This window comes from Bubalus bubalis, chromosome 11 (assembly GCF_019923935.1).
Source record: "Bubalus bubalis isolate 160015118507 breed Murrah chromosome 11, NDDB_SH_1, whole genome shotgun sequence".
Lineage (NCBI taxonomy): Eukaryota > Metazoa > Chordata > Mammalia > Artiodactyla > Bovidae > Bubalus > Bubalus bubalis.
The window spans coordinates 34,814,518-34,842,334 of NC_059167.1; the positions used below are offsets into that span (position 1 = coordinate 34,814,518).

The window sequence follows — 27,817 nt, forward strand, 5'->3', positions numbered from 1 at the left end:
GCGCCGAAGAATTGATGCTTTTGAACTGTGGTGTTGGAGAAGACTCTTGAGAGTCCCTTGGACTGCAAGGAGATCCAACCAGTCCATTCTGAAGGAGATCAGCCCTGGGATTTCTTTGGAAGGAATGATGCTAAAGCTGAAACTCCAGGTCTTTGGCCACCTCATGCGAAGAGTTGACTCATTGGAAAAGACTCTGATGCTGGGAGGGATTGGGGACAGGAGGAGAAGGGGACGACAGAGGATGAGATGGCTGGATGGCGTCACTGATTCGATGGACGTGAGTCTGAGTGAACTCCGGAAGTTGGTGATGGACAGGGAGACCTGGCGTGCTGCAATTCATGGGGTCACAAAGAGTCAGACACGACTGAGCGACTGAACTGAACTGAAACTCACTGTAGTAATCATTTTCCAAGTAATACAAGTCAAGGGACTATGCTATACACCTTAAACATACCCAGTGCTGTACACCAACTCTATCTCAAAACTAAAAGAAAACAAAATAAGCAAAAAACAAATTATACTTTTATCTCATCCATGGGAACCCCAGGTTTACAAGGAAGCAATTCAGAACTAGGCACCAGCCATCACAGCCTAACGGTCCAAGCTTTGCCGCCAGCCTCTTGGGTTCCAACCGACCAGACAAGACTACTGTTCTTTTATTACTGAATGAACACTCTCTTTGGGTGACAGGACACCTAGACAAACTACAAGAGTAATGAGGATAGAAATAAACACTCAGCTGCTGTGTCAACTTCCACAAGCTCTGGCCAGCAATCTTCCAAGCTCCCTGCATCTGCGCATTCTTCTGGCCTTCCTCTTTCACCCACGGAAAAACCAGCCTCTCCTGAAAAGTCAGCCCCTAACTCGTCCACTTGGAGAAGGAAATGGCAACCCACTCCAGTGTTCTTGCCTGGAGAATCCCAGGGATGGCGGAGCCTGGCAGGCTGCCGTCTATGGGGTTGCACAGAGTCAGACACGACTGAAGCAACTTAGCAGCAGCAACTCGTCCACAGACCCTATCGGCTTTAGCGCGTGCGTATCATCAATTTTTCCCTGTCTTACGGTTGAACCAAAATTTCAAACTGAAAACACTGAGTCCTCGGCATAACATTAAAAACTAAAAATAATTTCAAGCCTTCAACATTCTCTTTCCCTGCTCATTCCATGGGGAGGGCTTGACAAAGACCCTCCTAAAGAGGGTTGGCTTCTCCTTTGTCCTTGGCATCCTGGAGTGTAAAGTGGGCCTTAAGAAGCATCACTACTAACAAAGCTAGTAAAGGTGATGGAATTCCAGATGAGCTATTTCAAATCCTAAAAGATGATGCTGTTAAAGTGCTGCACTCAATATGCCAGTAAATATGGAAAACTCAGCAGTGGCCACAGGACTGGAAAAGGTCAGTTTTCATTTCAGTATCAAAGAAGGGCAAAGCCAAAGAATGTTCAAACTACCACACAGTTGTGTGCTCATTTCACATGCCAGCAAGGTAATGCTCAAAACCCTTCAAGCTAGGCTTTTTGAAGTATGTGAACTGAGAACTTCAGACATACAAGCTAGATTTAGAAAAGGCAAAGGAACCAGAGATCAAATTCCCAACATTCGTTGGAACAGAAAAAGCAATAGAGTTTCAGGAAAAAAACATTTACTTCTGCTTCACTGACTAAGCTAAAAGTCTTTTACTGTGTGGATCACAACAAATTGTGGAAAATTCTTAAAGAGAGGGAAATACCAGATCACCTGGCCTGCCTCCTGAGAAATCTGTGTGCAGGTCAAGAAGCTACAGTCAGAACTGGACTTAGAACAACAGACTGGTTCCAAATGGGTAAGGAGTACATCAAGGCTGTATATTGTCACCCTACTTATTTAAATTATATGCAGAGTACATCATGCAAAATGCTGGGCTGAATGAATTCCAAGCTGGAATCAAGATTGCTGGGAGAAATATCAACAACCTCGGATATGCAGATGACACCACCCTTATGGCAGAAAGCAAAGAGGAACTAAAGAGCCTCTTGATCAAAGTGAAAGAGGAGCGTGAAAAAGCTGGCTTAAAACTGAACATTCAAAAAACTAAGATCAGGGCATCCAGTCCCATCACTTCATGGCAAACAGATGGGGAAAACAATGAAAACAATGACAGACTTTATTTTCTTGGAATCCAAAAATCACTGCAGACAGTGACTGCAGCCATGAAATTAAAAGACATTTTCTTCTTGGGAAAAAAGTTATGACCAACCTAGACAGCATATTAAAAAGCAGAGACATCACTTTGCTGACAAAGGTCTGTATAGCCAAAGCTATACTGGTTTTTCCAGTAGTCACGTACAGATGTGAGAGTTGGACTATGAAGGCTGAGCACTGAAGAATTGATGCTTTTGAACTGTTGTGTTGGAGAAGACGCTGAGAGTCCCGTGGACTGCAAGGAGATCCAACCAGTCAATCCTAAAGGAAATCAACCCTGAATATTCATTGGAAGGACTAATGCTGAAGCTCCAATACTTTGGCCACCTGATGCAAAGAGCAGACTCATTGGAAAAGACCCTGATGCTGGGAAAGATTACAGACAGGAGGAGAAGGGGGAGACAGAGGATGAGATGGTTGGATGACATCACTGACTCAATGGAGACTCCGGAAGATGGTGAAGGACAGGGAAGCCTGGTGTCCTGCAGTTCAAGGGGTCACAGAGAGTCAGACACGATTTAGCGACTGGACAACAACAAAGAAGGTTGGGATCTCGCTGAGGGCTGTGTGGCCTCTGCACACAACTCTTTAAAGCAGCTGCCTTTACCCAGAAACTTTCAAAAGTAGCTTCTTCCCAAACAAAGTCATTTTTAAAGATTTGCTTAAAATTAATGTCCTTTTCTTTTTAGCCTTCACCGTAAAAGTAAAATACAAATTAAGGATCCAGTACTGTTGTATTGACTCTGGCTTTTGCTACTTTTAAAAAGTTCGATTAGTTTGCACCTAACAAGAATATATTCAAATGATTCATTTTAAGCAACCACTAGTACCACGGGGTCGCAAAGAGTCGGACACGACTGAGCGACTTCACTTTCACTTTTCACTTTCATGCATTGGAGGAGGAAATGGCAACCCACTCCAGTGTTCTTGCCTGGAGAATCCCAGGGATGGCGGAGCCTTGGTGGGCTGCCGTCTATGGGGTCACACAGAGTCAGACATGACTGAAGTGACTTAGCAGCAGCAGCAGTACCATTTTAAATCATTTAAAATAGGTACCCAGGATTGGAAAGAGTTTGTTTGTTTGTTTTTATTTGGGGGGAAGAGGTTGTTATTACCTATTCTTTACAAATCCTAAAGATATTAATGGGAAAGATGCATCAGTTCTGTAAAATTACGAACTTTTCAAACGTAAGTACAATCAACTTAGATCTGTAGGTGGAAGAGACACCTGCTCTGAACGACATGCTTGACGCATGACTCAGTCATAACCAACTGGGCTGCATCTTTGTTTCACAGATGTGCACTAAGATTTCAACAAGGAAGAAATGAGAGAAGGGGTGAGGAAGAAAAGATTCTTTTTCAGGCAATTACTCATTTCTGATGAAAGCAAATTTAAGCAGCAGTGACATGCCTCACCAATAACAAGCTTCAAATACTAAAATCCCACCTCTCCTTTTTAATAGGGAAGCTGGTGGGCACCACCCTCTCCAAAGACAGGAGCTTGATTTACCAACTAGAAAGCTGACTGACCAAATGGGAGGAGTGTGTGATGTGATTATTGTCAGGGCTTCTCCTGGCCCCAGCTTTTCTGTTTTTCATCTGTGCTAGGGGAGTCTCCCTGGTTACCAGAACTATATTTTTAGAAACTTAACTTTAAAAAAAAAAAACTTGCAACATGGAAGAACCACGACAACAAGGCAAGCAGAAACCCAAAAACAGGCTTAAGTGAAAAAGGCCCTTGGGCACTTGACTCAGAAGTCAATCTAAGATTTAAAACACAGACCAAAATACAAAGGAACCCAAAGGAAAGTAAAGGAAACAATGGGAAGAGGAGGAACAGAGCAGGAAAAAGGAATTGGTTCAACAAACGATAATACAGCAATAAACCAAAAACTACAGTTTACTCTGCGTAAACTCTGCTTAGTAAATAAGCAACTGCATACACAAAACACAGACTACTAGTTTTCATTACAGTTTCATAACCAGTCTAAGACAATTAAATCTTGAAACCACCAAATACAGAGAAAACCCAGTATTTTTCAATCCCACTCTGTTCTACCTCACCAGCCCTGCCTCGCTCTCTGCCCCTCCCCCAGCCAGCACCACACCAAGGCCAAGGATTGGGTAGGTTATGCCCTATGATGCAGGGTATCTGAGAAGCCAGGCCTACAGTTAGGTAATTAAGGATTCTGTGGCTTATCCAATGAGTCCACCTCCACCCAGCTGTCCCTGCAATTGTATTGCCTACATCCTGAAAATCCCTTCAGCTCCCTTCAGCCAGACCAGCTTGAATCCCTTGTAACCCCCATCCTTTCCCACAGCCTCCCTACATGTTTATCAATTTTGTCAGCAGGAAAGAAGAGAAAGCCAGGCTGGGAAAAGGCACCTGAGAAAACAAACACACCAACAACACAGGAGAAATAATTGTTTCAACATGAACTGAGTATTTCCATAATCATGCTATTGAGACTTCAAACAAGTTGTGTGCATGTACAATAGACATTACTAGATTGACAAGATATTGAAAACAATTTGCTCACCGTATCTTTTCGTTATGCCACAAATCAAGTACAGTTGGGAATAAAATGAATACTGTTTTAACTTGATGGATCAAATCTTTACAACTTTAATACTTCGTCATTGTTCACACATCTCTGACAATAAAACTCCAATTTTTCTTAAATGTGCCAAATAGATCATTTTATGACGTTTCCAAAGTCAGAACTTTACAAATTCAAATTTGTAAATACCCTATTACACAGTATTTCTGTAAAATAGTTGCCGTTTCCGTCTTTTTCTGTAGACAAATAATAATTCATGAATATTTTTCAATCTTTGAAAGGTAAAAAAAAAAAAAAAACCCTCAGAACCACCTGTACTTTGATTTGATTTAAAAGTTCTAGGGAATTTCAAAGAGAAGATAAGTTCAAATTCTGAAAGATGCTTTGCTAATTCCACGGTAGAACTAAAACTCTGAACAGAAGATGCTTTGTGTAAAATACACAGTTTGGGGTTTCAGCACTTTCCGCTAACTACATGTACAATTTTCAAAGAACGCTCCCGAACTTACTTCTACCTACTCATGAAAATGACTACTCTAAACAAAAACAGCCAGTTCATGGAGAAAGCAGTTTTCTGAGCATTGTGATGCTCTGATGAGCACAAAACACACACAGGCTGCTGGCTGACAGGGGCAGGCGGTATCCATTGGAAGGCTTGAGAGCATAGAGCAGAGCTCAGGGAGCACCCTCCCCCAGCGGACACTGCCCAAGGGAAGCAAACATCCTGGGGGCCCCCAGAATCCAGAGAGGTAAGGAAGTGATGGTCAGAGAGGAACTGCAGCCCAGAGCAGATCAGCTGGCCCTCACTTCAAATTGAAATGTCTGCAATCACGTAACATTGCTACAAGAATAATCCAATCATCCCTCTAACAGGTTTCTGAACTCTTCTACAAAGATGAATCTGTTTACTTCCCTAAATAAAGCATCTTGGCAACTTAAACTTGGAACAGTTTAAGATCTTAAACCCAAACCACCAGCCTCAAATCTGATCACACGGATAACCGCCATTTTTAACTTTTTTAAACAACTGATGGTAAAGTTCAAGATCACACAGGAAGGTTAGTAGCGGTTTTTCACACACAAACAATCCTGCTAAATACCCCGAGAAGGTAAACAAGCACAAAACCATCTTTTCTACACGTGTACATCATCTTCAGCGGAAGAATCAATCCTAACACGCTCAAATCACAATATTCTGGAGGTGACAAGGAGACGGGGCCTGGGGAAAAGTGTGCTATTTTGGCCACAGAACAGGATCCAATGGTTCCCTAAGCTTCAGGCAGCTTAGGTTTTCATTCTTTTCCTCCACATTAATCCAGATACAAAGCAATTACTTGTTTACACAGCTCACACTGCTCTTTTTTCTCTTATTATTCAATCCAATGACTAAAAAGAAATTTCTCAAATTTCACCTGAGAAAACCATCTTATTAGGCACAATCAACAGCCTCTCCCAAGGAAAGAAAAGTTACAGTGGGATTCTTAGGCTAATGAAAGCCATAAATCACCTTCTGGAAGAGGTTACAGACCCCATCTTAGGCTCCTGGCTGTAAACTTGATGCCCACATCTCCCCTGCAGTAAGTAGTAGATGAAAATTAGTTTTCACTGGGTGGGGGAAATTCACTTTGTTATCACCCAACCAAACCTTCCCAGCAGATGTAGGACCAGCCCCACAAAACCATCATCATCTTTATTCACAGGGTAGGGAAGCGCAAGACGGCTTTTCAAGGGGGAGCTGGAACACAGACTGACTACACTGGCGGGCTCTTCACAGGAGAGTCCTAGAGGAAGCTGCCAAAGGCCAACTGCCAAGGTCTCCCTGGAAAGGAATGCTCTCAGAGCGCACACCTATGAAAAGAGGGGGAGGAGGGGAGGAAAGGGAAGAGAAAAAGAAAGAGTAGAAGACAGACATTCAACTTCAGACTGAGACCACTGGCAGGCATCCCATACAAATTCCATGCTTTATCCATCAATTAAAAACACTTGGCACTCAATAAATTACATCAGAGGATGTCACAATCACCAAGGTCAGTGAGCTGGAGTATTCAATTATTATTTTTATTCTTGTTTCAACAAAAGGCATCCCTCTAACTGAACAGCCCTGGAGAATGATCTATCACATATGATAGCTCGAGCTTTCCTTGCTGGTCCCAGTCCTCCTCAGTTGAAACCCAGATTTAATCTCATCTTCAACAACCCAACAGATTAAGTGAAACCACCAGTGTAAACGGTTAAAAATATAATCCGGCAGTTAGCAGTGATGCTTCTAAATTATATGCTCTACAGAAGCAAATGTGTTTCTTTTGTTGCCACACGATCTAAATCCAGAACCTAAGGGCTCTGATCAAAGAAGCTGAGGACCTCAACACTCCACCCCACCTCCTGGGAGATGCTGGAAAACCCAAATATGCAGAACGTAAGGGCACCAATGAAGCCCTTGGCCAACAGAAATGCCGTCCCTACAGTCGGTCTTATAGAGAGCTCAGTTACCTTTAACATTATTTTTATTTTAAAAATCTAACTTACAAAATGTTTGAGAAGCACTGCAGAGGATTCCCTTGAGTTCCAGTTTTCTGCCTTTTAAATTTACAGTGTATTCAATGATTGCTAATGTTAAGAAGGATCAACAAGGCAAGCCTAACTCATCAAAGACAGACTCAAGCAGACTCATATTAGATTTGGAATAGCATCATCATGAACTGGAGTATTTTTTTTCATCTTCTACAAATCTTAAATGTCCTCATCACAAGAAAAAAAATGTTAACTATGTATAGCGATAAACGTATAGATTTACCATGGTGATCATTTCACAATATATACAAATATTAAATCATCCTGTTGTACAACAGAAACGACTATGTTATACATGTCAGTTTGATATCACTTTTTAAAAATTTCCTCTACAGGGACTTTTGCTTAATCATCAGTTAATGCAAAACTTCAATGGTCCTTAAGTATGCCACTCCTGAAGCATTCTATTTCACTAGCTCTGTACTGTATAAGACTGAGGTTACACGGTTAAAATTACTTAATAAGCAGAAAATGAAGCATATTGTTAGTCGTTTTTTAACCCAGTTACTTCTGGTACAGACGTGACAAGAGTTCCAGCTTTTGAAATATATCCTACCAGAAAAATAAAGGCTATTTTCAACTTAATAATAGTGACTATGTATAGCTAATATATTTATAACACAAAGCCAAAAATGTCAACTCTTGGAGAAACTGCACTTGAAACAGATCTTCAGTAATAAACTGACTCATCAACCAGCATTTCACCAAAAACCACTGAGCTACCGTCTCTAAACATCATTTCTCATTCTGAGAAAACATGTGCAATTTTTAGATCATTGTTTTATTAAGAGCAGGTGCCAAATAATACACCAGAAAGAAAATCAACAAGGCAAAAATAATCAGCCAAATACCATAATGCAGTCTCTTGTTCTAACCCAATCAAAACTAAATGAACAAATTCATTAAGCCACTTTATAGAACCACAAGTCACAAATCATACGGACTGCAGCTTACTGCCAAAGAGCTGTGCACACGCTGAGAAGCAGACCATTTCCTTTCTCCTTGCTGGTAAGTCATGAGTCAGCACACTGCTCACAGAGCCTGGCTTGTGTACGTTTGATACTTAGAATATAGCTTAGGGGTTGCAGAGGTACCACAAAGGAGGTTCTTAATACAGATAATAATAATAATGTATACCGCCAAGCTGCTCTCCAATGGGTAGGTAATTTTTAAAAAATATCACATTTCCCTTTTTATTTGTTATAAATCTCATGAATAACCTGAATTTTAGACATTTCATTATCTATTATGGTCCTGCTAAGAACTGGAGTTGGAATGGAGAAAGGAGACAAATATTCATTGGAGAATTCTAACTTCTAAACAGCAGGCAGGGTGGGAAACTGGAGTGGGACGGGGGCAGAATAAAAGAAAACCAGGGAAGAAAGATGGCTTGTACCCCCTGCTATACATAACTCTCCCCAGCAAAAGAAACAGAGTTTAATGACAAGATTGCCAGTTCCTCGTGATAATGATTTTTTTTTTAAATAAACAAAGAAAAGGAATGAAAAAATAAACTCAAGTTGATTTCCAGAGCACCCCAGCTGTCTTGCTTCAAATATATAACGAGCTGTACTCAACGTGGCAGAATGGAGGAAAAGTCAACAAACAGCAAGGATGTTTGTAGGGACATGAAAAAAAGAACACATTGGGAAATTGGCTGAACAGCAAACACTATACATATGTTATAAGTATAAAGCTCTCTAAAAATCACAAGAAAGGAGTTGGAACGGAGCAGATAAAGAGTGAGAAAATACACAAACCCAACCAGCATGCAAACACAAAAACCAGCTGTGATAAATATCAGTAAAGAAATAATGGAAAGAATACTTATCTGTGACTTCAGAGTGGAAAGATAAGAAACCAGAGCAACTAATTTTAAGTAAAAAAAAGATGTATCACCATGGAAATGTGTTTGGATCTGTTGACTTTTTTTCAGGAGATTTTTAATACTACATTTAAAGCTGAAAGCTGAAAATCCTGTCAGCTTCAGACCACATCTCTGTCCTCAGTCACTTTAACCCCTTATCTTTAAGTATAAAAGGAAAATTTTAAATCCACCATCATTTCAGGGCTAAACAATTGCTAACGAGTGTTCACCATGTTCATGTATTGAAGAACTCTTCAATTTACCTTGGAAGATGCAAACAGGAGAACACTTTAAGGAAGCTAATTAAAGAAACAGAAATGCATGAAATACCTACTGAAAAGTAAATAATCATTCTTAAAAGCCGGATCAGGGAGCGAAGAAATGGGGGAAGAGACCATCCACATTAAAAGCTCACATTTCCAGAGCCACACCTTCTCACCCATACCCTTGACTGATCCACCAAGTGCCAGGTTGTAGCACAACGCTGGGACGGAGTGCAGAAAAGGGAGCCCCCAGCCCTACCCTGTCCAGGATCCATAAGGAAGGACGTCTACAAGGCACAGAGAGCTCTTGAGAAATAACTGCTCTAGCCTGCAGGAAAAGGGAGGAGGAGTCAGGAAGGGCCTCTTGCTGGAGATAACAGCTGAGTTCAATCTTAGCAGGTGAGCAGGATGCAGCAAGGAGAGAGAACCATGTGTGTGAAAGCAATTGAGAAAAGAGGAGAAAGAAAGTTCTATGAACATATAGTTAGTTAGAAGTTAGTGTTAGTCACTCAGTTGTGCCTGACTTTGCAATCCGATGGACTGTAGCCCGCCAGGCTCCTCTGTTCATGAAATTCTCCAGGCAAGAACACTGGAGTGGGCTGCCATTTCCTTCTCCATGAACACATAACGGGGGGGGGGGGGGGGGGGGGGGGGGGGGGGGGTGGGGGGGGGGGTGGGCAAAATGGGGCTCAGAGAGTAGGCCCCAAGGCAAAGAAGTACGTTATCTTGGGCTTGACTGGATGTTTCTTGTGTAGAATTCAGTATTCTTCAAAGGGTCCTTTTCTCTAAGTACCTAAAATATGTATTTTCAGAAATCATGCCTTTAGCATACACACTAACCTTTCAGAGATCTTTTAAAGTCTTCAAACAGTGGCTAGAATAACCCTGAATAATTCTCCTCCCACATATCCTGTTAGAACAGAGACCTTAGAAATCACATGGCAATTCTGATTCTGCAAACCCCCCTCAAAAAAACAAAAAGCAGAATTTGTGTTAGATAATCTGTTAATCAATATCTACTGTTTTTAAAAATGTATATACATTTGGCTTACGTTAAATGTCTTTCTAACATTAATTAAATTCTCTTAAAATCAGGGTCAGTTAACTAACACTTCAAAAAACAGCCCATAAAGCATGTATAAAATGAAGTACATAAAATATTTTTGTGCAGAGACAATATTACAAGTGAATGTGCAAAAACTGAAAATAACATTAGCATCATGGATGATTTGTCTTCCTTCTTCCAAAACTGTCATTAATATTCTCTATACATCTTTTCAACATACAGCTTTTTAAAACTAATTCCATATTACCTGAATATAAATGGTCTGCCTCAAAAAAAAATCCATTTATGAATTTATCAGTGGAGAAAAGCTAAATGATTAGTATTAATGATTAGTGTTAACCTCTAAAAGTTACAAGAATCGGACACAAACTTAAAACTGGTTTAACCCTGGGAGAAATTGGGGTGAAATAAGTACACAAGCAAAATCGAAAAGTACGTGATTTATGGTAAACTAACATGGTGAGTAGTCAAGCGGATTTTTAAAAAACCCAATTAGATCAGAGAAAGATGCATTTCAGCTGAGAGTAAAGGGCCACAGGAGAACCTACCTCCTGAGGGAGGGCAAGCTCTATTGTCTGAATCTAATCTGAACAGAGGCAACAGGAAAAACAGGGGCAGGCATCCTCTGACCCTTTCAGGGCCCTGAAGGAGAGGAACACAAGGGCAAGTGTAAGAGGACAAGCCGTCACACTGTGAGGAGGGGCCGGCTCCCCGCGAGCTGTCGCCCATACCATTGTGTACCCCAGCCTGGCTGGTCCAGACGGGAATTGCCCGCCTTTCTACTGTGATAATCACAACTTCAGAATCTAATGCCAAACATGAAGCATTCCACCCTTCAGATCGTAAACAAAAGGTATTACCAATAAAGACATAAGATGTACAGGCTTTGAGAAGCCCAATATGGGCAATCTGAGACCCGGATTCAAATTGTTGAGCTTCCAATCCTTTACTGTTAATAACTGTGCAGGATCCTAGGTGAAGCTCAATCTCCAGGCATTTCTGCTTCCCCATTTCTCCAATGGAGGTGGTGACATCACCTCCTCTGAGGGCCCAGGAAACTCAGCACCTGGCTGGCGGCAGGGATTGGGGCTCCCTAACAGGCATCATGGGGTCGCAAAGAGTCGGACGCGACTGAACTGAAACTGAACTGAACAGGCATCTCACACTGTGCAAGGGACCTGGAGTGCTACCTCCTGCAGTCAGTAGATGGTACAGCAGTTGAGAGAAGGCAGGAAAGGGAAAGCCCTGCTGGGACCCCCATGCTCCCTATAGAAAGAAAAGCCACTCCACCCAGCCACCCCTGAAGATAGGGTGAAGGGGAGAACTCCTCCTCCTCCTCCAGAGGATCCCCTCAGAGTTCAAGAAGCCAGCAGTTTCCCAGCATACTCAGAGGAGCTGTGCTATTTCTTATCCAACATGGAAGCTGTATGCTTAATCATCAGGGACGCGATTTCTCAACTAGTAAACCCAAAACAGGAGCTTTGACAGTCATGGGAGGTGAAGGTGGTGGGTAGAAGGAGGGCACACACAAATTATTAAGGTGATAAAGATTTGTGTCTTTTCTCTCCCCTCTGGGGAAAACATGAGTTGTGCTATTGTTTAATATTTAAAACAGTAGTACCTGGGCAGACAACTATTATAAGACAATAATTCAATCAAAGGGCATTCTAGTGTGTAAACCACTCAAGTTTCGCCCTTGTGTAGTTTATTACATTATCAGAACCTCCTGATTTAATTACTTCCCTGCAGAGCGTCCAAGTCTCTGCTTTTCACCCATACAACATCTAACATTGCTTATCAAGAGGCTATATTTGTCCTTCAGTATTTTACCATCTGATATCTTAGGATGTCTATTTGTTAAGGATATTTTTTTTTAGAAATCCTGGGTCATGTGCACCTCGCATCTGTAACAGAAAAAGCTTAACTGCCCTCACAGGAAGGTTGAAACTGAACAGCATAAAGCCACACCAGCTTCCAGAAGGGTCTAAGTCAATAGTTTCATCAAAGTCTTAATTGGCATCTGGTCTAAGTTAACACACTTAGAATAAGCAATTAAAAGGCACCGCACCTTTCCTGGCCTCCTCTTGGCCCTGTGCTTTTCAGATTAGCTCAACCAGCGCTGCTGCTGTACCAAGTTGTACTGAGGACCACCAGGGAAGCAATGGAGGGAGTGGGGACGGTCTTCCCCTTAATCAACACTAACAGGAAGATCAAGAGACAGAAAAGGAAAAAAATCAATACACAGGGACGTGAGAATCCAGGCAAATGCAGAGAGGAGAAGGGCTTGAAGCCCCCTTTCCAAGCTGTAAACAAAATACACACGTGAGCCTAAGTCATCACAGACAATGGCAAAAGAAGAGAGATTTCACCTGCCCAGGCTTCATTTGCTTAAAGTCCCTCTTCCCTGATGGATGATAAGCTCCAAGAAGGCAGGGACCACTCTGTTATCACCCGCTGTATGCCCAGCGTGAGAAGATGCCAAACAATGGATGATGCTCCAACTCTGTTTCCTTCCCCAAGGACTTCAATCCCCAGCCAAATCCTTCAAGGCTCCTAAACCCCACACCGTTACTATCACTGCTTTATAAAAATCCAGGCCAACTTTCAAAACTCTGCTCAAAGGCTGCCTTTTCCAGGATTTTTCCCCCAGTTTCCCAGCAATTCACATGCCTTTAACCTTCACCCTGTGGAGAGAATCAGGCTTCACAGTAATACAAACCTACCTTCCAGTCATGCCCTGCCACGGATAAGGTGAGTTACCTGAACAGAAGCCTCACTTTCCAAATAACACAATCTAACTCCTGGGACTGATTAAGAAACACAAAAGAATCTGGCACGTAGCACATCTGAAATAACAGCTCCCTCCATCCATCTCTCCTCGACATCAAGTATAGTTTGTTGCTTAGTTATCTGTCTTGCCCTTAGATTGCAGGCCCCTGGAGGGCATTTCCTTATGTGGGTTCCTAAACATTAGATCATCGGCATCGCCAAAACAGCAACCATAACAGCATCACCTCACACAAACTGAGTGGGTAATGTTTACTGCATACGCTTAGATACTGCCCGATTTCTAGTATGTACAGTGAATTCCACATTTAATTCAATACATCCATGCTGCTGCTAAGTCGTGTCAGTCGTGTCCGACTCTGTGCAACCCCATAGACGGCAGCCCACCAGGCTCCCCCGTCCCTGGGATTCTGCAGGCAAGAACACTGGAGTGGGTTGCCATTTCCTTCTCCAATGCATGAAAGTAAAAAGTGAAAGTGAAGTTGCTCAGTCGTGTGCAACTCTTAGCGACCTCATGGACTGTAGCCTACTGGGCTCCTCCGTCCATGGGATTTCCCAGGCAAGAGTACGGAGTGGGGTGCCATTGCCTTCTCCCAATATATCCATACATGTGCAATAAAATATATCCATACATGTGCAATAAAATATACCTACCTATACATTTGTATAGGTTTTAGTGTAGTTTTAGTATAGTTTGTTTTTCTTTTTTTAGTATTTATTTGGCCGCGTCAGGTCCGAGCTGTGGCATTAGGGGTCTTCCTTGCTTCGTGCAGACTCTTTCGTTGCAGTCCACAGATTCTCTAGTTGTGGTGCTTAGGCTTAGTTGCTCGGCCATATGTGGGATCTTCGTTCCCCTACCAGGGATTGAACCCATGGCCCCTACATGGGGCAGATCCTTAACCACTGGACCATTAGGCAAGTCCCTTTAGTGTAGTTTTAAGCTTTACAATCTACAAAATTATAAAAGCTACATAATATACCATTTGAGCATTTGTTTAAACTTCTTTTACACTTAGTTGATAAATTTTAAATGCAAAAGTTTTCATTTTATATGCATCAGTACTTCTGATTACAAATGACAAATGTTTAAACTTTTTAAACAGAATTTGAGGGAATTTTAAGATATTCCATTCACTTCAGCTACTACAGGAATCCTTTTTCCTCTTTTTATGTCAAGCTGCTTGCTCACTTGGAAGGCAGTCACTTGCAGAGTCTGTAGTTCTTTCTCTCCATCCTGAGGACTGTGTTCATGGCTAGCAGTTCGGCTGTCATACTGTCTGCTTCTGAAGGGAGAACACTAGCCCAGCCCACACTGCACCACGCCAGGCCACCTTCTGACATTGCTTGCCCCCAAGCCAGCACACAACCCATGGGGAAAAGGAGACCCAGGAACTATACTTCCTTCATACCACTGACAGTCACAGGTACAACTCATACAAATGAGCTCTTCATTGCCTTGTACCTGTAGGATGCTAGTACAGATGACCTTCCCACCTCCTCAAATCTCTGTTAGCTCTGTTATTTGATTTGGGTGGCCTTTAAAAGCTGGAAAGTCCATCATCCACTAGCTGTCCTGGGGTTAAAGCTGCTTATGCTCCAATCTTCCAGAAGCATGGTTTTCAGCTCTGCTGGGTCATTCTTCAACTGCCTGCTCTCAAAGAATTTCAGGAGATAATATTGATTACGGAGATTAATGAACGCAGAGAGACTCACAGATGACTTACACATAATAAACTTATTCCACAAATGCTTTTGTTAGCTAAGCTTTTCAGGCCATACAGTACTTAATGTTTGGAATAACTCATCTAAAAGGCTGAAATTGTGCTTATTAAAATAATCAATAACCTGAAAGAAACAAAAACTCAGTGAATAAATTCCCATTAGTCTGTCAGATGTGACAACTGAATCACACACCAGTGTAACACTGCGGTGTTTCAGTTGTCTACTGCTATGTAACAAACCACCCCCAAACACAACAGCTTCTAAGGACAACCAGCACTTGGAACTCATTGATTTGGCAGAATGAGAAGGAAATTGCTCATCTTTGCTCCATGTGGTGTGGCCCGGGCAGCTTGATGGGCCCAAGGAGCCAAGATGGCTTTACTCAAGGTCAGTTGCCTCAGCAGAGTGGTTGGAGTGGCTGGGGGCTGGCCAGGCCTCTCTCCTTTTGTAATCCTGCCAGGGCCACCCTCTCCAGCAGGGCAGTCAAGACTTCTTTACATGGCAACTGCCGTCTAAGAAGGTGCTGTAGACTGAATGTATATGTTGAAGTCCTCAGCCTCAGTACACTTCAGAATGTGAATGTATTGGGAGACAAGGTCTTTAAAGAGGTGTGTGCATGCATGCTAAGTTGCTTCACTCATGTCCAACTTTTTGTGACCCCGGACTGAAGTCCACCAGGCTCTGCTGTCCATGGGATTCTCTGGGCAAGAATACTGGAATGGGTTGCCATTCCCTTCTCCAGGGGATCGTCCCAACCCAGGGATCGAACCCATGTCTCCTGCATTGCAAGCAGATTTTTTACCACTGAGGCACTGGGGAAGCCCCTTTAAAGATATTAAAATCAAGGTTAAGTTAGGTCACATAGTGGGCCCTAATCCAACATGACTGGTGTCCTTATATGAGGGGCAGGGCCACCAAGGATGGGCACCTACACAAGAAAAAGTCACATGAGGACACAGCAAGAGACAGTCTTCTGCAAGCCAAGGAGGGAGGCCTCGGGAGAAACCCAACCTGCTGACACATTATCTTGGACTTCCAGCTTGCAAAACTGTGAGCAAGCTTCTGCTGTTTAAGCCACCCAGCCTGTGATGTTTTATTATATAGCAGCCTGGCAAATTAGTATAGAGAACAAAAACGGAAGCTAGAACACCCCTTAAGCCAGCATCCAAAAGTCACAGACCTCCATCACAAAGATGGTTCAGAGCAAATCACAAAACCAGCCCAGATGCAGAGGGAGGGGAGTCGCCACTTCACAGAGGTCCAGCACGCAGGCCTGATTTGAAGATACTTGGGGGAAAACATGGGTCTAAGTTAAAACCCCAAGTTCTCTTATCTGATCTCCAACTGGTTGCAAATCCTACTGGGAAAGTCTGGTAATGTCCACCTCAACACACGGCCTTTAACTACAGTTCTTTCACTGAATGGTTTACAGAGTCAAACAACTGAATGCTTATTATGTGGAAATAGTTCAAGAATGCAAAAACCCTGTTGAGAAGCATACACAGTACAGTCCTCTGTTCTCTCCAGTAGCTCTCCTGCATACCTTAGACAAACAGCTATGGAGCAAAACGACAGACTCCATTCTGCATTCTATCCGAGAGCACGTTATAATAAAAGCCCCCAAACTCTAATGCAGTCGCACGTACCACAGCAAGGACCCAGTCTGTAAGTTTCTGGGGATCTGGCAAGAAGCACAATTCTTTGTGTTTGTGGTCCTTGCGCAAAAAGGGCCGGATTTCCTCAAGGTAATCAGTTCATCAATCAAGCGCTCCAGAAACCCCTCCTTGCTCACCCATCACAAGTTCTGAAGATAGATAGAGGCCCCACAACCCTGCAGCAGGAGGCACAAGAAGGCCAGGTACAGACTGAAGGAGGTGGGGGGAGGCGGGCTTTAAAGGCGCCTGGAAGGTGCTTAGAAATAGTAAACAGCTGTTCCATACCAACAGCCTGGAAGCCAAACACACAACTGCCCGATTGGGTAGGATTCTGCTAAACCAGTACTAATTAGAATGGGAGCACAAGGCTAGAGATTCTTATCCTAAACACAGAGCAAAAAAGCCGGGTATGAATGGAGTTAAGTGTTTGCAAGTGAAAAGCATTATGCAGATGGCTGGACATAAAACCTCAATCCAGAATGACTTGCAGTAGTCTTAAATCTGCTGCTGAAAATACCCCCAATGCATACTTATTAGGTCTGTCATCCAGGAGGAGCCTTGCACCCCAGCCATCGTTAGCCAGCAATAATGACCGCAGCCTTTCGGCACCACCCCTGTGCGCCGCAGTGCAGCTCCGGCAGCTGGTGGAACGGGAACAGATGGCCTGCTTCCCTTCAAGGCAGAACGTTCTGCAGGTGGCAAAATGACTGTTAGGTGACTGACAAAAAGAAAAACAAACAAAAGTTGAAACAGGAGTATCTGATGTCAGTAAAGTACATGTTTAGTATCGCAGGAAGCCTTTAACTTGGACCTTTCAGGTGGGGAAGGCTGTTTACAAAACTGCAGCTGTGTTCGGGAATCCGCGTTCCTTCCCAAGCGAGGTAAACAGTCCCTGAGCCCCAGAGATGAGGCTGAGTTGAGCAGGGTGCTGCAGTGTGCCGGAGAAATCCCACCTCCTGTGCACCTGAAAAGGTGTACCCCATACCCTAAGGGAGGAAGCCTGTCCTCTAGGAGAGAAGAACAAATCGTCTCAAGGAGCCCTGCTGCTGCTGCTGCTGCTGCTAAGTTGCTTCAGTCGTATCCGACTCTGTGCGACCCCATAGACGGCAGCCCACTAGGCTCCCCCGTCCCTGGGATTCTCTAGGCAAGAACACTGGAGTGGGTTGCCATTTCCTTCTCCAATGCATGAAAGTGAAAAGTGAAAGTGAAGTCGCTCAGTCATGCCCAACTCTTTACGACCCCATGGACTGCAGCCTACCAGGCTCCTCTGCCTGTGAGATTTTCCAGGCAAGAGTACTGGAGTGGGGTGCCATTGCCTTCTCCGTCAAGGAGCCCTAGAGAATGCAATTACCACCCTGAGCATGTGACACTGATAGACTACTCAGAATCCTATGGCCCATAAGAGTGGAACCCACCCAGCGCGACTTAGACAGGATTGAAAGTAAAGAAAAAGCTGGAAAACGTTGGGAGCTCTCAGAGGATACAGAGTTCCTGTCTGAGAAATGCTTCCCCTGATTTTTGTATCTTCCAGGGCCCCACTACCCTATCCCTTGCACTTGACCCAACTAGTCCCCCCTGCCCTGCCACCCAAGCACTCTCTTGCCCCGTGTCCTGTGTCAGATTTCCCGGGGCCCTCTCTGAATTAAAGCTGTATCTACCAAGGTGCTGCTTGTCTGCACCGCCCACCTCTTGCACTTAAAGGTGAGCTCCCTGCAGGGCTGTCTACCTCACTCCTACTGTATGCAGCCCAGTGCCCAGGGCAGTGCTGCTCCTCGGTCAGTATTTCTGAGTCAGTGAACGAGTGGCAGCCCACTCACAACCCGGGACAGTGGTGTGACTGGACGTCTTGAGGGACAGGAATCAGATCCTGGCTGCCACACGCCTCGGCCTGAGCTTCTCCTTCCACCCGCCACTGCTGCAGCCCACTCTGCAGAAGTGCTTTCTCTGCTACCAGTTTCTGAGCTGACAGTTCAGCTACAGTCTCCCAGGCCCGTAGGATAAAGTCCCAAATCCTGCCGGGCTTGCCCTCCCACCCTCCTGGCCCACATGATTCATTTCAACCACTTTCTTCCAACCATTTGGGACTTTTCTCCATTCCTCAAAGGAGCATGTGCGCTCATCTTTGGATCTTAGAATACTGTGGGCCGTCCTCCTAGAGCAAGTGTTCCCTCTAACCTCCGCCTGGCTAGCCTCTTCTTGTCCCAGCACAGGGTTAGGTGACCCATTGTGCTCCCCCATCACAGCCTATGCTCTACACTGCTTTCTATGTAGGCTCCACGGCAGCAGAGATGATACCTGTCTTGTTCACTGCATCCCTTAGTGCCAAGGACAGCATCCAACATGTAGCAGATGCTCAAATATTGGTGGAATAAATAAATGAACTGAATATTTGTAATAGCTGTTCCCTAAAGGGTTGTGACAAGAATAAGACAGTAACTCACGTGTCTGCCTTGCCTAGCTATATCCCCCGTGCCTGGAAGAGTACAATCCCATTAAATATTTGTTGAATGAATAAATTCCTGGCTTGCCTGATGTAACCCCACCTCTTTCTCTCCCACTTGGGAGAACACAGCAGAATGCAAGTGGGTAAAGTCACATTATTACCGAGACATCTTGGAATCATTTGAAAGATCCACACTTTATTACATGTCATAAATTACTGGCCACATACCTCAAAACTGATCATCACATGTAAGGTGGCTGAGACAGTGGTTGAGAACAGCTGATTTAGACAAAGAGAAGAACTATGAAGCACTTTTTGCTCTCCTTATTTTTATTCTCCAGAAGATGAAGGTAACAGTAAGCTCAATAAGAACCATTAACAGAATCATTCTTACCTTCCATTTTCTTCTTATAAAATAGATTCTGCTCATTCTAGGAGAATCCCTTAGTTATATCAGATGATGTTAGAAATTCCTGTTCAGTTATTTTACTCCCATACCAACGAGCTCCATCAAGGGCTATTGTCTCCATTCCAAAGCCAATCCATGTCTCCATGTTGCTGATTCCTGCATGCTGCTGCTAAGTTGCTGGTAAGTAGCTTCAGTCGTATCCGATTCTGTGCGACCCCACAGACGGCAGCCCACCAGGCTCCCCCGTCCCTGGGATTCTCCAGGCAAGAACACTGGAGTGGGTTGCCATTTCCTTCTCCAATGCATGAAAGTGAAAAAATAAAGTGAAGTCGCTCAGTCGTGTCTGACTCTTAGCGACCCCATGGACTGCAGCAACTGAGCGACTACCAGGCTCCTCTGTCCACTGGATTTTCCAGGCAAGAGTACTGGAGTGGGTTGCCATTGCCTTCTCCGATTCCTGCATAGCAGACACAAAACCACTACCTCAACATGACAAGGGTGGTCTCCTTCAAATATGGCAACTAGCATGTTTTCGGTTTTTTGGTCTTTTCTGTATACATGTTTCATCCTTTTGCCAATTTTACTGATATGTTTTGGTAAAGCTGCTGGAGGGCTTCCCAGGTGACGCTAGTGGTAAAGAATCCAACTGCCAATGCAGGAGACTTAAGAGACGTGGGTTTGATCCCTAGGTCGGAAAGATTCCCTGGAAAGGGGCACGGCAACTCACTTCAGTATTCTTGCCTGGAGAATCTCATAGACAGAGGAGTCTGGCAGGATGCAGTCCATAGGGTCACACAGAATCAGACAGGACTGAAGCGACTTAGCATGCACACATGCAAAGTTACTAAAACCTGAAGCAAGCTGGTTTTGCTTTTGTTTTGTTTACCTAAAGCATCCCCAAATATGGATCACCTGATGAAATACAACTGAAAATGAAAAGTCCTAATGAAGGTTTCAGGCTTGGTGTGTTACAGAGAGAAACAAATAAATCTGAGAGACCCAGACAAGAAACCACACAGACAGCCACATACTCCAAACAAGGCTAAAGTTAGTAAGGGAAAATATAGCAACCCAAAGCCAGTCGCATCACAACCCTTTATAGCCTACAGAAGTAGACACTCCATCCACACAAACAGATCTGTGCTCATCAGATCACTCCAAACACTGAGAGATAGCAACGAGTTTGTTTTGTTTTGCTTTGTTTTTAAGTTCAAAGACCTTTCCGTCTATAAAGGATACTAGTGTTTGATGTTTGGGCCCAAATTAGAGAGGAAGACAAGAAAAGGAAAAGTGTTAGGATGTATTTTAAGGTTTCTTATTACTACCAAGGGGAGGGGCCAAGGCACAGTGCCAAGGTTAAGACAAAACTGGCATCTAGAAATTGGAGCTGCTTGTTTCAAAAAATAAAGACCATAAACTCTCCCAGCAACAGCCCTCTTTGTCTTACCTGATAAAATGCTGCACAATCCAAAGGGAAAACCACACGTATCCCCTGACCTTCAGCCTTTTGTAGATCTCGAGCAGTTTCAACTACAACATGTTATTTTTGAGTCATATCTGCAGAAATTCTTAACCTTTTTTTTGTGCAAAGGATCCTTCTGGCAGTCTTTAAAGTATACTGAGCCCTTTGCAGAAAAATAATTTTACACATATAAAATACAATACAAAGGCTTAAAAATGAAGTCAATCATACTTGGTTATCAAAGATAAGTTGTGATACAATAATGTATGCATTTCTGGATTAATGCATTAAATAGCAAATCCAGCAGCAGGTCTATTTGTTACCTATACACATAATGGAGTAAAATATTAAATCTCAGTTTGAATCCAGTAAAAGCAAAGATATATTTTCCCGCCATCCCAGTTCAAGGGCTCCCTGGATTCCATCTGTGAACTCTAGGTTAAAAACCTTTGGTTGAGAGATCCAATAAAAATACATTTTGTGAAGCATCAAATGAACAGAAAGCTTTGCAAAAGACATTATCCATTCAGCAGTGAGGTGAGGGGAACTACGAGTAAAGCAATATGTTTCCAAAAATCATGATGGGCCATTAGTCAGCGAGAGAGCTGCATGCTTCAAATTGAATCCAGAAAGAGATTCAGCTTCCCTCATGTAACTTACAAAAAGCCTGCAGCTTTGGGGAACTGATAGCACTGCTGGAATCTGCCCTGAAGTGGGGAACCTGTGACCTGGCAGTGCAGGGATCCAGCTCAACTATGAACTTGAACAAACCTCCTTCCTTCTGGGAGTCTCGCGTTCCTCATCGGTAAAATTAAAGTGCGAAGTATGTACCATGGCCTTTTAGGGCCCTTTCAGTTCTAAAATTTCATCATCAGATTATCTCTTCCTTGTGCTGGTTATTTTAGCCTACTGAGCTTAATTTTGAAACATCACTGCCCTCCTAAAACCTGGAACAGAAAGTTTTATCAGATTTTGAACACCCTCATGTACAATCTAACACCAATGTGTCAGATATATGTATACCATTACAACTTTTAAAAATGGCTATTTTGCACATACCAACTTCCAAAAAAGTAATCACAGCATCAATCTTTTCCACTATTAAACCACAGTTCCCATTCAAATTCTAGCACCACCAGTTCAGTCGCTCAGTCGTGTCTGACTCTTTGCGACCCCATGAATCGCAGCATGCCAGGCCTCCCTGTCCATCACCAACTCCCGGAGTTCACTCAGACTCACGTCCATCGAGTCAGTGATGCCATCTAGCCATCTCACCCTCTGTCGTCCCCTTCTCCTCCTGCCCCCAATCCCTCCCAGCATCAGAGTCTTTTCCAATGAGTCAACTCTTCGCATGAGGTGGCCAAAGTATTGGAGTTTCAGCTTTAGCATCAGTCCTTCCAATGAACACCCAGGACTGATCTCCTTTAGAATGGACTGGTTGGATCTCCTTGCAGTCCAAGGGACTCTCAAGAGTCTTCTCCAACACCACACTTCAAAAGCATCAATTCTTCGGCGCTCAGCTTTCTTCACAGTCCAACTCTCGCATCCATACATGACCACTGGAAAAACCATAGCCTTGACTAGATGGACCTTTGTTGGCAAAGTAATGTCTCTGCTTTTCAACATGCTGTCTAGGTTGGTCATAACTTTCCTTCCAAGGAGTAAGCGTCTTTTAATTTCATGGCTGCAATCACAATCTGCCGTGATTTTGGAGCCCCCAAAAATGAAGTCTGATGCTGTTTCCACTGTTTCCCCCTCTATTTCCCATGAAGTGATGGGACCAGATGCCATGCTCTTAGTTTTCTGAATGTTGAGCTTTAAGCCAACTTTTTTACTCTCCTCTTTCACTTTCCTCAAGAGGCTTTTTAGTTCCTCTTCACTTTCTGCCATAAGGGTGGTGTCATCTGCATATCTGAGGTTATTGATATTTCTCCCCCAAAGGAATACACAAAATCAATGCATGCTGAATTACTGAGATTATGTTAACTATGTTTTCCACATTTGAGCCACTGACCAACATTACAGGGTACAAACCAGAAAGGTTCTTGACAACTACCCAATCCAACCATATTTCATTATTGCTAAAGAAACAGGAAGAAAGTGAGGGTTGGGTGCATGTACTCGGTCATGTCCGATTCTTTGTGACCCCATGGACTGTAGCCCACCAGGCTCCTCTGTCCGTGGAACTTTCCAAGTAAGAATACTGGAGCAGGTTTCCTACTCCAGGGGATCTTCCTGACGCAAACAGCCTCTGCAGCATCTCCTGCATTGGCAGGAGGATTCTTTACCACTGGGCCAACTGGAAAGCCAGAGAGTGAAGGACTAAGCCACTACCACAAAGCCAGTGGGCAAGAAAGGAGAAATTCAGTCCAGGTCTCCTGAATGCTGGTTCATACTCTTACCAACAAACTACATCGAACTACCTCTCAAATCCTGACACACTTCCCCAAGTTTTACATTTTAGCCAGGTTTAAAATGAACAGCAAAAAAGACCTGACAGGTAGATAACTATTTCTCTACCTTTCATTACGTAATGGACACAGCAAAAAGTTGTGGCTCTGATGCATTCACTGGCTGGAATCATGAAAAAATTTAATTCTACCAAGCTGCTAAGAAAATGATGACCCTACAAAAATCCTAACTGGGATTCTCTTAACATTGTGTAACACATGAAAAGACGCAAAAGTATTTGCATATGAATATAGACATATACGTATATAGCTCCTCAATCTGCACTCCAGGATTTCTTAGCAACATTTTACTACAAAATTTAGAAGAGAAAAAAAAGAGAAATCACACAACAGTTTTTTTTTAATGAAAAATGCACTGTATTTTATAAGCAAAAAGCTTTTTATGAATACTAATATGGGGCATTTTTAGATTTCAAGATTAATTTCATCAATAAAAAAATCTACTAGAAATTCTGACATTACGTTATAGATGATCAGATATGCAACACTGATAATAATTTTTATTTGATCATCACTGGTGATTTAAGAGGGAGGGCACTACCTCAAGTCCTAAGGGTAGGATAAAGATTAATATGGGCTGCCTTAGAGTCTACCTACCTTTTCACTATTTCCCCACATTCTTCAGTGTATTCAATATTGTTAGAGAGTCAGAGAACTACTCAAAAATAGAAAATGGCCCCAATTCTTCTCAAGTATTGAAAAACCAAACTTAGCATCTTCTCAGAGCCTGGTCTCAACTCACCTTTCACCTCCTCAGAGAAACCTTCCCTGCCTTCCCAGCTAAAGAAGGCAAGACCTACCTATTGCAGATGTCTCCTAAGCTAACCCATTTCTGTTGAGAACTTGGCAGCACCCGAAACTGCCATTTATTATTCATTTGTTTACATGTTTTCTTCTGTTTATATCTGCCACTCCACACTACAGTGAAATAGCTCCCTGTGCACTTCTGGATCCTCCATGCCTGAACAGTGCTGGCACACAGTAGGTGCACACAAACTGCTGAGTGGCCTAAAATATTAATGTAAGTGCTAATTCCGTCATGGACTTCCCTTGTAGCTCAGTTTGTAAAGAATCTGCCTGCACTGCAGGAGACCCGGGTTTGATCCCTGGGTTGGGAAGATCCCCTGGAGAAGGAAATGGCAACCCACTCCAGTATTCTTGCCTGGAAAATCTCATGGACACAGGAGCCTGGTGGGCTGCAGTCCATGGGGTTGCAAACAGTCGGGCAGGACTGAGCAACTAACACTTAATTCCATAATACTAAGTGTCTCCTGGAAAAACATTTGTAAATAACAGAGCACATGCAACTGGCAACGTATTTACATAGCCTGCTTTAGTATAAACCTGATAGGAGGACAATTCAGGGTAAAAATCCTTTTCGGGGCTTTGGAATGTCCTGTACTTCCAGCTATGAACACAAACCCTCTCCAGACCCACTCACACCCTGCTTTCATGAAACATCTCAACGACTCTTTCCTCAAAAGGAAATAATGAAATAAAGTCCTGGCCTAAGTTAATCTTTCGTGTCAGGTTCACAATGTTAAACATACTTTGAAGCCAGCCACACAAACAAAACCAAACTACACAAAATTAGGCTGGGCTGAGGTTACATAAGACAAAGCTAAACTCCAGCTTTTTGCCTGCCAGTCCTCTCTCCTTCCACTGAATCTTGATGTTTGTCTTTTAATGCAATTAGATGCAGGTGAGAAAAATGCTTATCTGAAACAGCTTCCAAATAGGTAAATGAGCTTTCCAATGATACTCCACCTAACAATGTAGCTACAAAGTACGCCAAACTGGACAACTTTGAGCTGGGCTGCGTCTGGAAGCTTCTCTTAAAAATTCGTCGCTTTAAAATTATCTTTAAGTCGGCACTTACTTCAAGGTATTCAGTTATCAAAACACATTTTTCAGAGTGCCCTGAGTTCTTCCATACCCATGACTCTTCACATGTGTGCTAAGCCTACCTTTCAGCACCCATAATGTTCAGAACACAAGTCTTTCAAGAGAGGAGGACAAAAGCGCGGGTTTCCGAGAGTGACAGATCGAAAGGAAAAAATAATCCTTTCCCTTTTCTCCTCCAAAGCTAAACCCAAGTTGCTCCTTCTCCCGAATTTACCGCACTTCCCCCACCCCATTCCGCTTCCCTTTCACTGCCCACTTTATCCTGCTTTAATCCCAGCGAAGCCTCTCTCTAGGCTTATTAAGTGTAAACAATAGAAATGTCACAAGGAAACTCAGGAAGTAGATGAAGTCTCTAATTGCTGCCGTTTAAAGATTGTAGATAATTACTATCTTCAGAATGTGGTTTTCACAAGCCGAGAGGCAGCAGAGGCAGGCGAGGCTGGCGAGCTCCCCACCGCTGGGAGGACATCTGCGAGGCCGAATCCCAGGACCGAGGGACAGAGAGGATGCAGCCCTGCGCGCCCCGGAGTCCGGGCGGGCGCAGCGGCTTTCCTGCCCGCTCCACGACACTCCCGGCGGAGAGAGCCGAGGGCCGGCCCGGCCTCCCGGGTCGCAGACAGTTCATTGCCCTCCGGCTGCGGCTGCCGCGGCGGTCACCGTAACAATATGCAAGGCGCTGCCCGCGGACGCCCCTCGCTCGGATCCCACTGCCCGCAGCGCCGAGCCGCCGGTGCCGCGCCTGGAGTTCCGGGCCCGGGGCTCACAGTAAGCGGGAACAGAGGGACCCTGGGGGCCTCTCAGTTTCGCCAAGGTGGCGGGGTAGTCCTCGGACACCGCGAGGTGCCCACGACGGCTGTGCTTCAACCCTGGTCCCTATCCCCGACACCCGGCCCGGGGCACGCGGGGAAGTCGAGCCTCTGCCCCCGCAGTAATGCCAAGGACTTAGTCCCCGAACGCTACACCCCGCGGGGCTCCGAGGTCGCCCCAGTCCCCGCCACTGCCTTCGCCCCGGGCTGATCGCGCTCCGCCACTTCCCTTGCCACCGTCCTCGGCGCGGATAGCGCATCCCTGTGCCCGCCGCAGCGACTCGCGCGCGCGAATGGGGGCATCCCACCCACACTCCCGCCGTCCCAGACCTCCGAGACGCTCCTACCGGCCCAAGCGCCCTACCGATGGCCAGAGAACCCCCAAACCACCCCGATGGCCCTGCTCCGGGATGTGGGTGCGCGGCGGCCACCCAGCCCGGAGCGCTTGCTGCCCGCCCCCAAGCTCCCCTGATCGGGGATCCCCGGACTCACCCCAGTACCACCAGCTCCCCGTATTTCACGGGCTCCTTATTGGGGGCGCAGTGCTCCTCCTGGCCGGGGGAAAACATGGAGCCCTGCTCGGCCGCCGCCGCCGCCGCCGCCTCCGCCGCGATCCCCGCTGAGTCCGCGCCGCCGCTACAATCCCATCCCGAGAAAGGAGTGAGCGCGCCGGGGAAGGGCACGGCGGCGAAGGGGGCGCGGGGCGGCCAGTCCCGCGGCTGCTCCGTCGTGGCTGCGTGGCTGCCCTGCCGGGCTCTCTAGAGCTCCGCGCGCCGCGGCTGCCCCGAGCTGGACTCGGCAACAAATGGGACCGGGCAGCAGGGAGACCCACCGCGCGAAGCGCCGCCGCCGCCGCAGCCCCGCGGGAGGGAGGAAAGGAGAGAGCGAGCTAGCCGGGGAGGGGCGGGGGCAGCGGGAGGGGGAGGGGCGGGGGCCGGACCGCAGAGCCGCCCCGCCCGCGCGCGGGCAGGTGGGAGCCACCCCGCCCTCGGCGAGACGCCCGCAGCCCTCCGCCCACCCGGCGCCCCCTCCCCCGGCGCGTGGGGCCGCCCAGGTCCCCTCCCCGCCCCCTCGGGCCCAGCGGCGGCTCGCCCCCGTGTTATGTAAACATAGAGTAAAAGGGAAAGGAAGTTCTTAAAGGAGCAGCTCTATTTTTTTTTTTTTTCCTCTCTCGCTTCCTTCCCCAAACTTAACAGCGCGGGCACCTCAGCCCTGGTCGCCGAGTTCTCCAGCGGTCGAAGTCTGCGCAGGATCCCCGGAAGCACGGCGGTTTAGGTTCCCAAGCCTAACTTAGTTTCCTCGGGTTAGCTAGCTGTAAATAAAGAACCTGCTGTTCGGATATGGGAGCATTTACTTTCCCGGTGTCACCGTGTTGCGGCACACATTCGGAGGTGTTCCACACGCGCACCTGGAGCCTCCTCTTCCAAAACCCAGTCCTTTAAAGCTTGAAGAAGTCTAGAAATTTGGAGGGCTTTGCCAATTGGCACTGGATTAGAGGGAGTTTTGAAGGCGCTTGGATCACCCCTCCAATTGTGCAGGATGTAGCAACCCGGTCTGTCGTCAGCAGACTTCCACGTGGTTCAAAAAAAAGTTGTGAGTGTGTGGGTTTTTTTTTAATCCATACTCTCTCCCCTTTCCCATACCTTCTCT

General features: G+C 45.0%; 1 protein-coding gene across 10 annotated transcripts in view; it reads right to left on the minus strand.

Moving 5' to 3' along the window:
• PELI2 (pellino E3 ubiquitin protein ligase family member 2) overlaps positions 1 to 27,115 on the minus strand; it is a 194,708-nt gene extending 167,593 nt beyond the window's left edge. Inside the window, exon 1 of one of the 10 annotated variants that reach the window (XM_025295473.3) lies at positions 26,660 to 27,115. In XM_025295473.3, the coding sequence (XP_025151258.2) occupies positions 26,660 to 26,736 (77 nt within the window). In that variant the 5' untranslated portion in view covers positions 26,737 to 27,115. The other 9 variants (XM_006068138.4, XM_044924937.2, XM_044924942.2 and 6 more) reach the window with 9 other exon arrangements.
• Between the last annotated feature and the right edge of the window lie 702 nt (positions 27,116 to 27,817).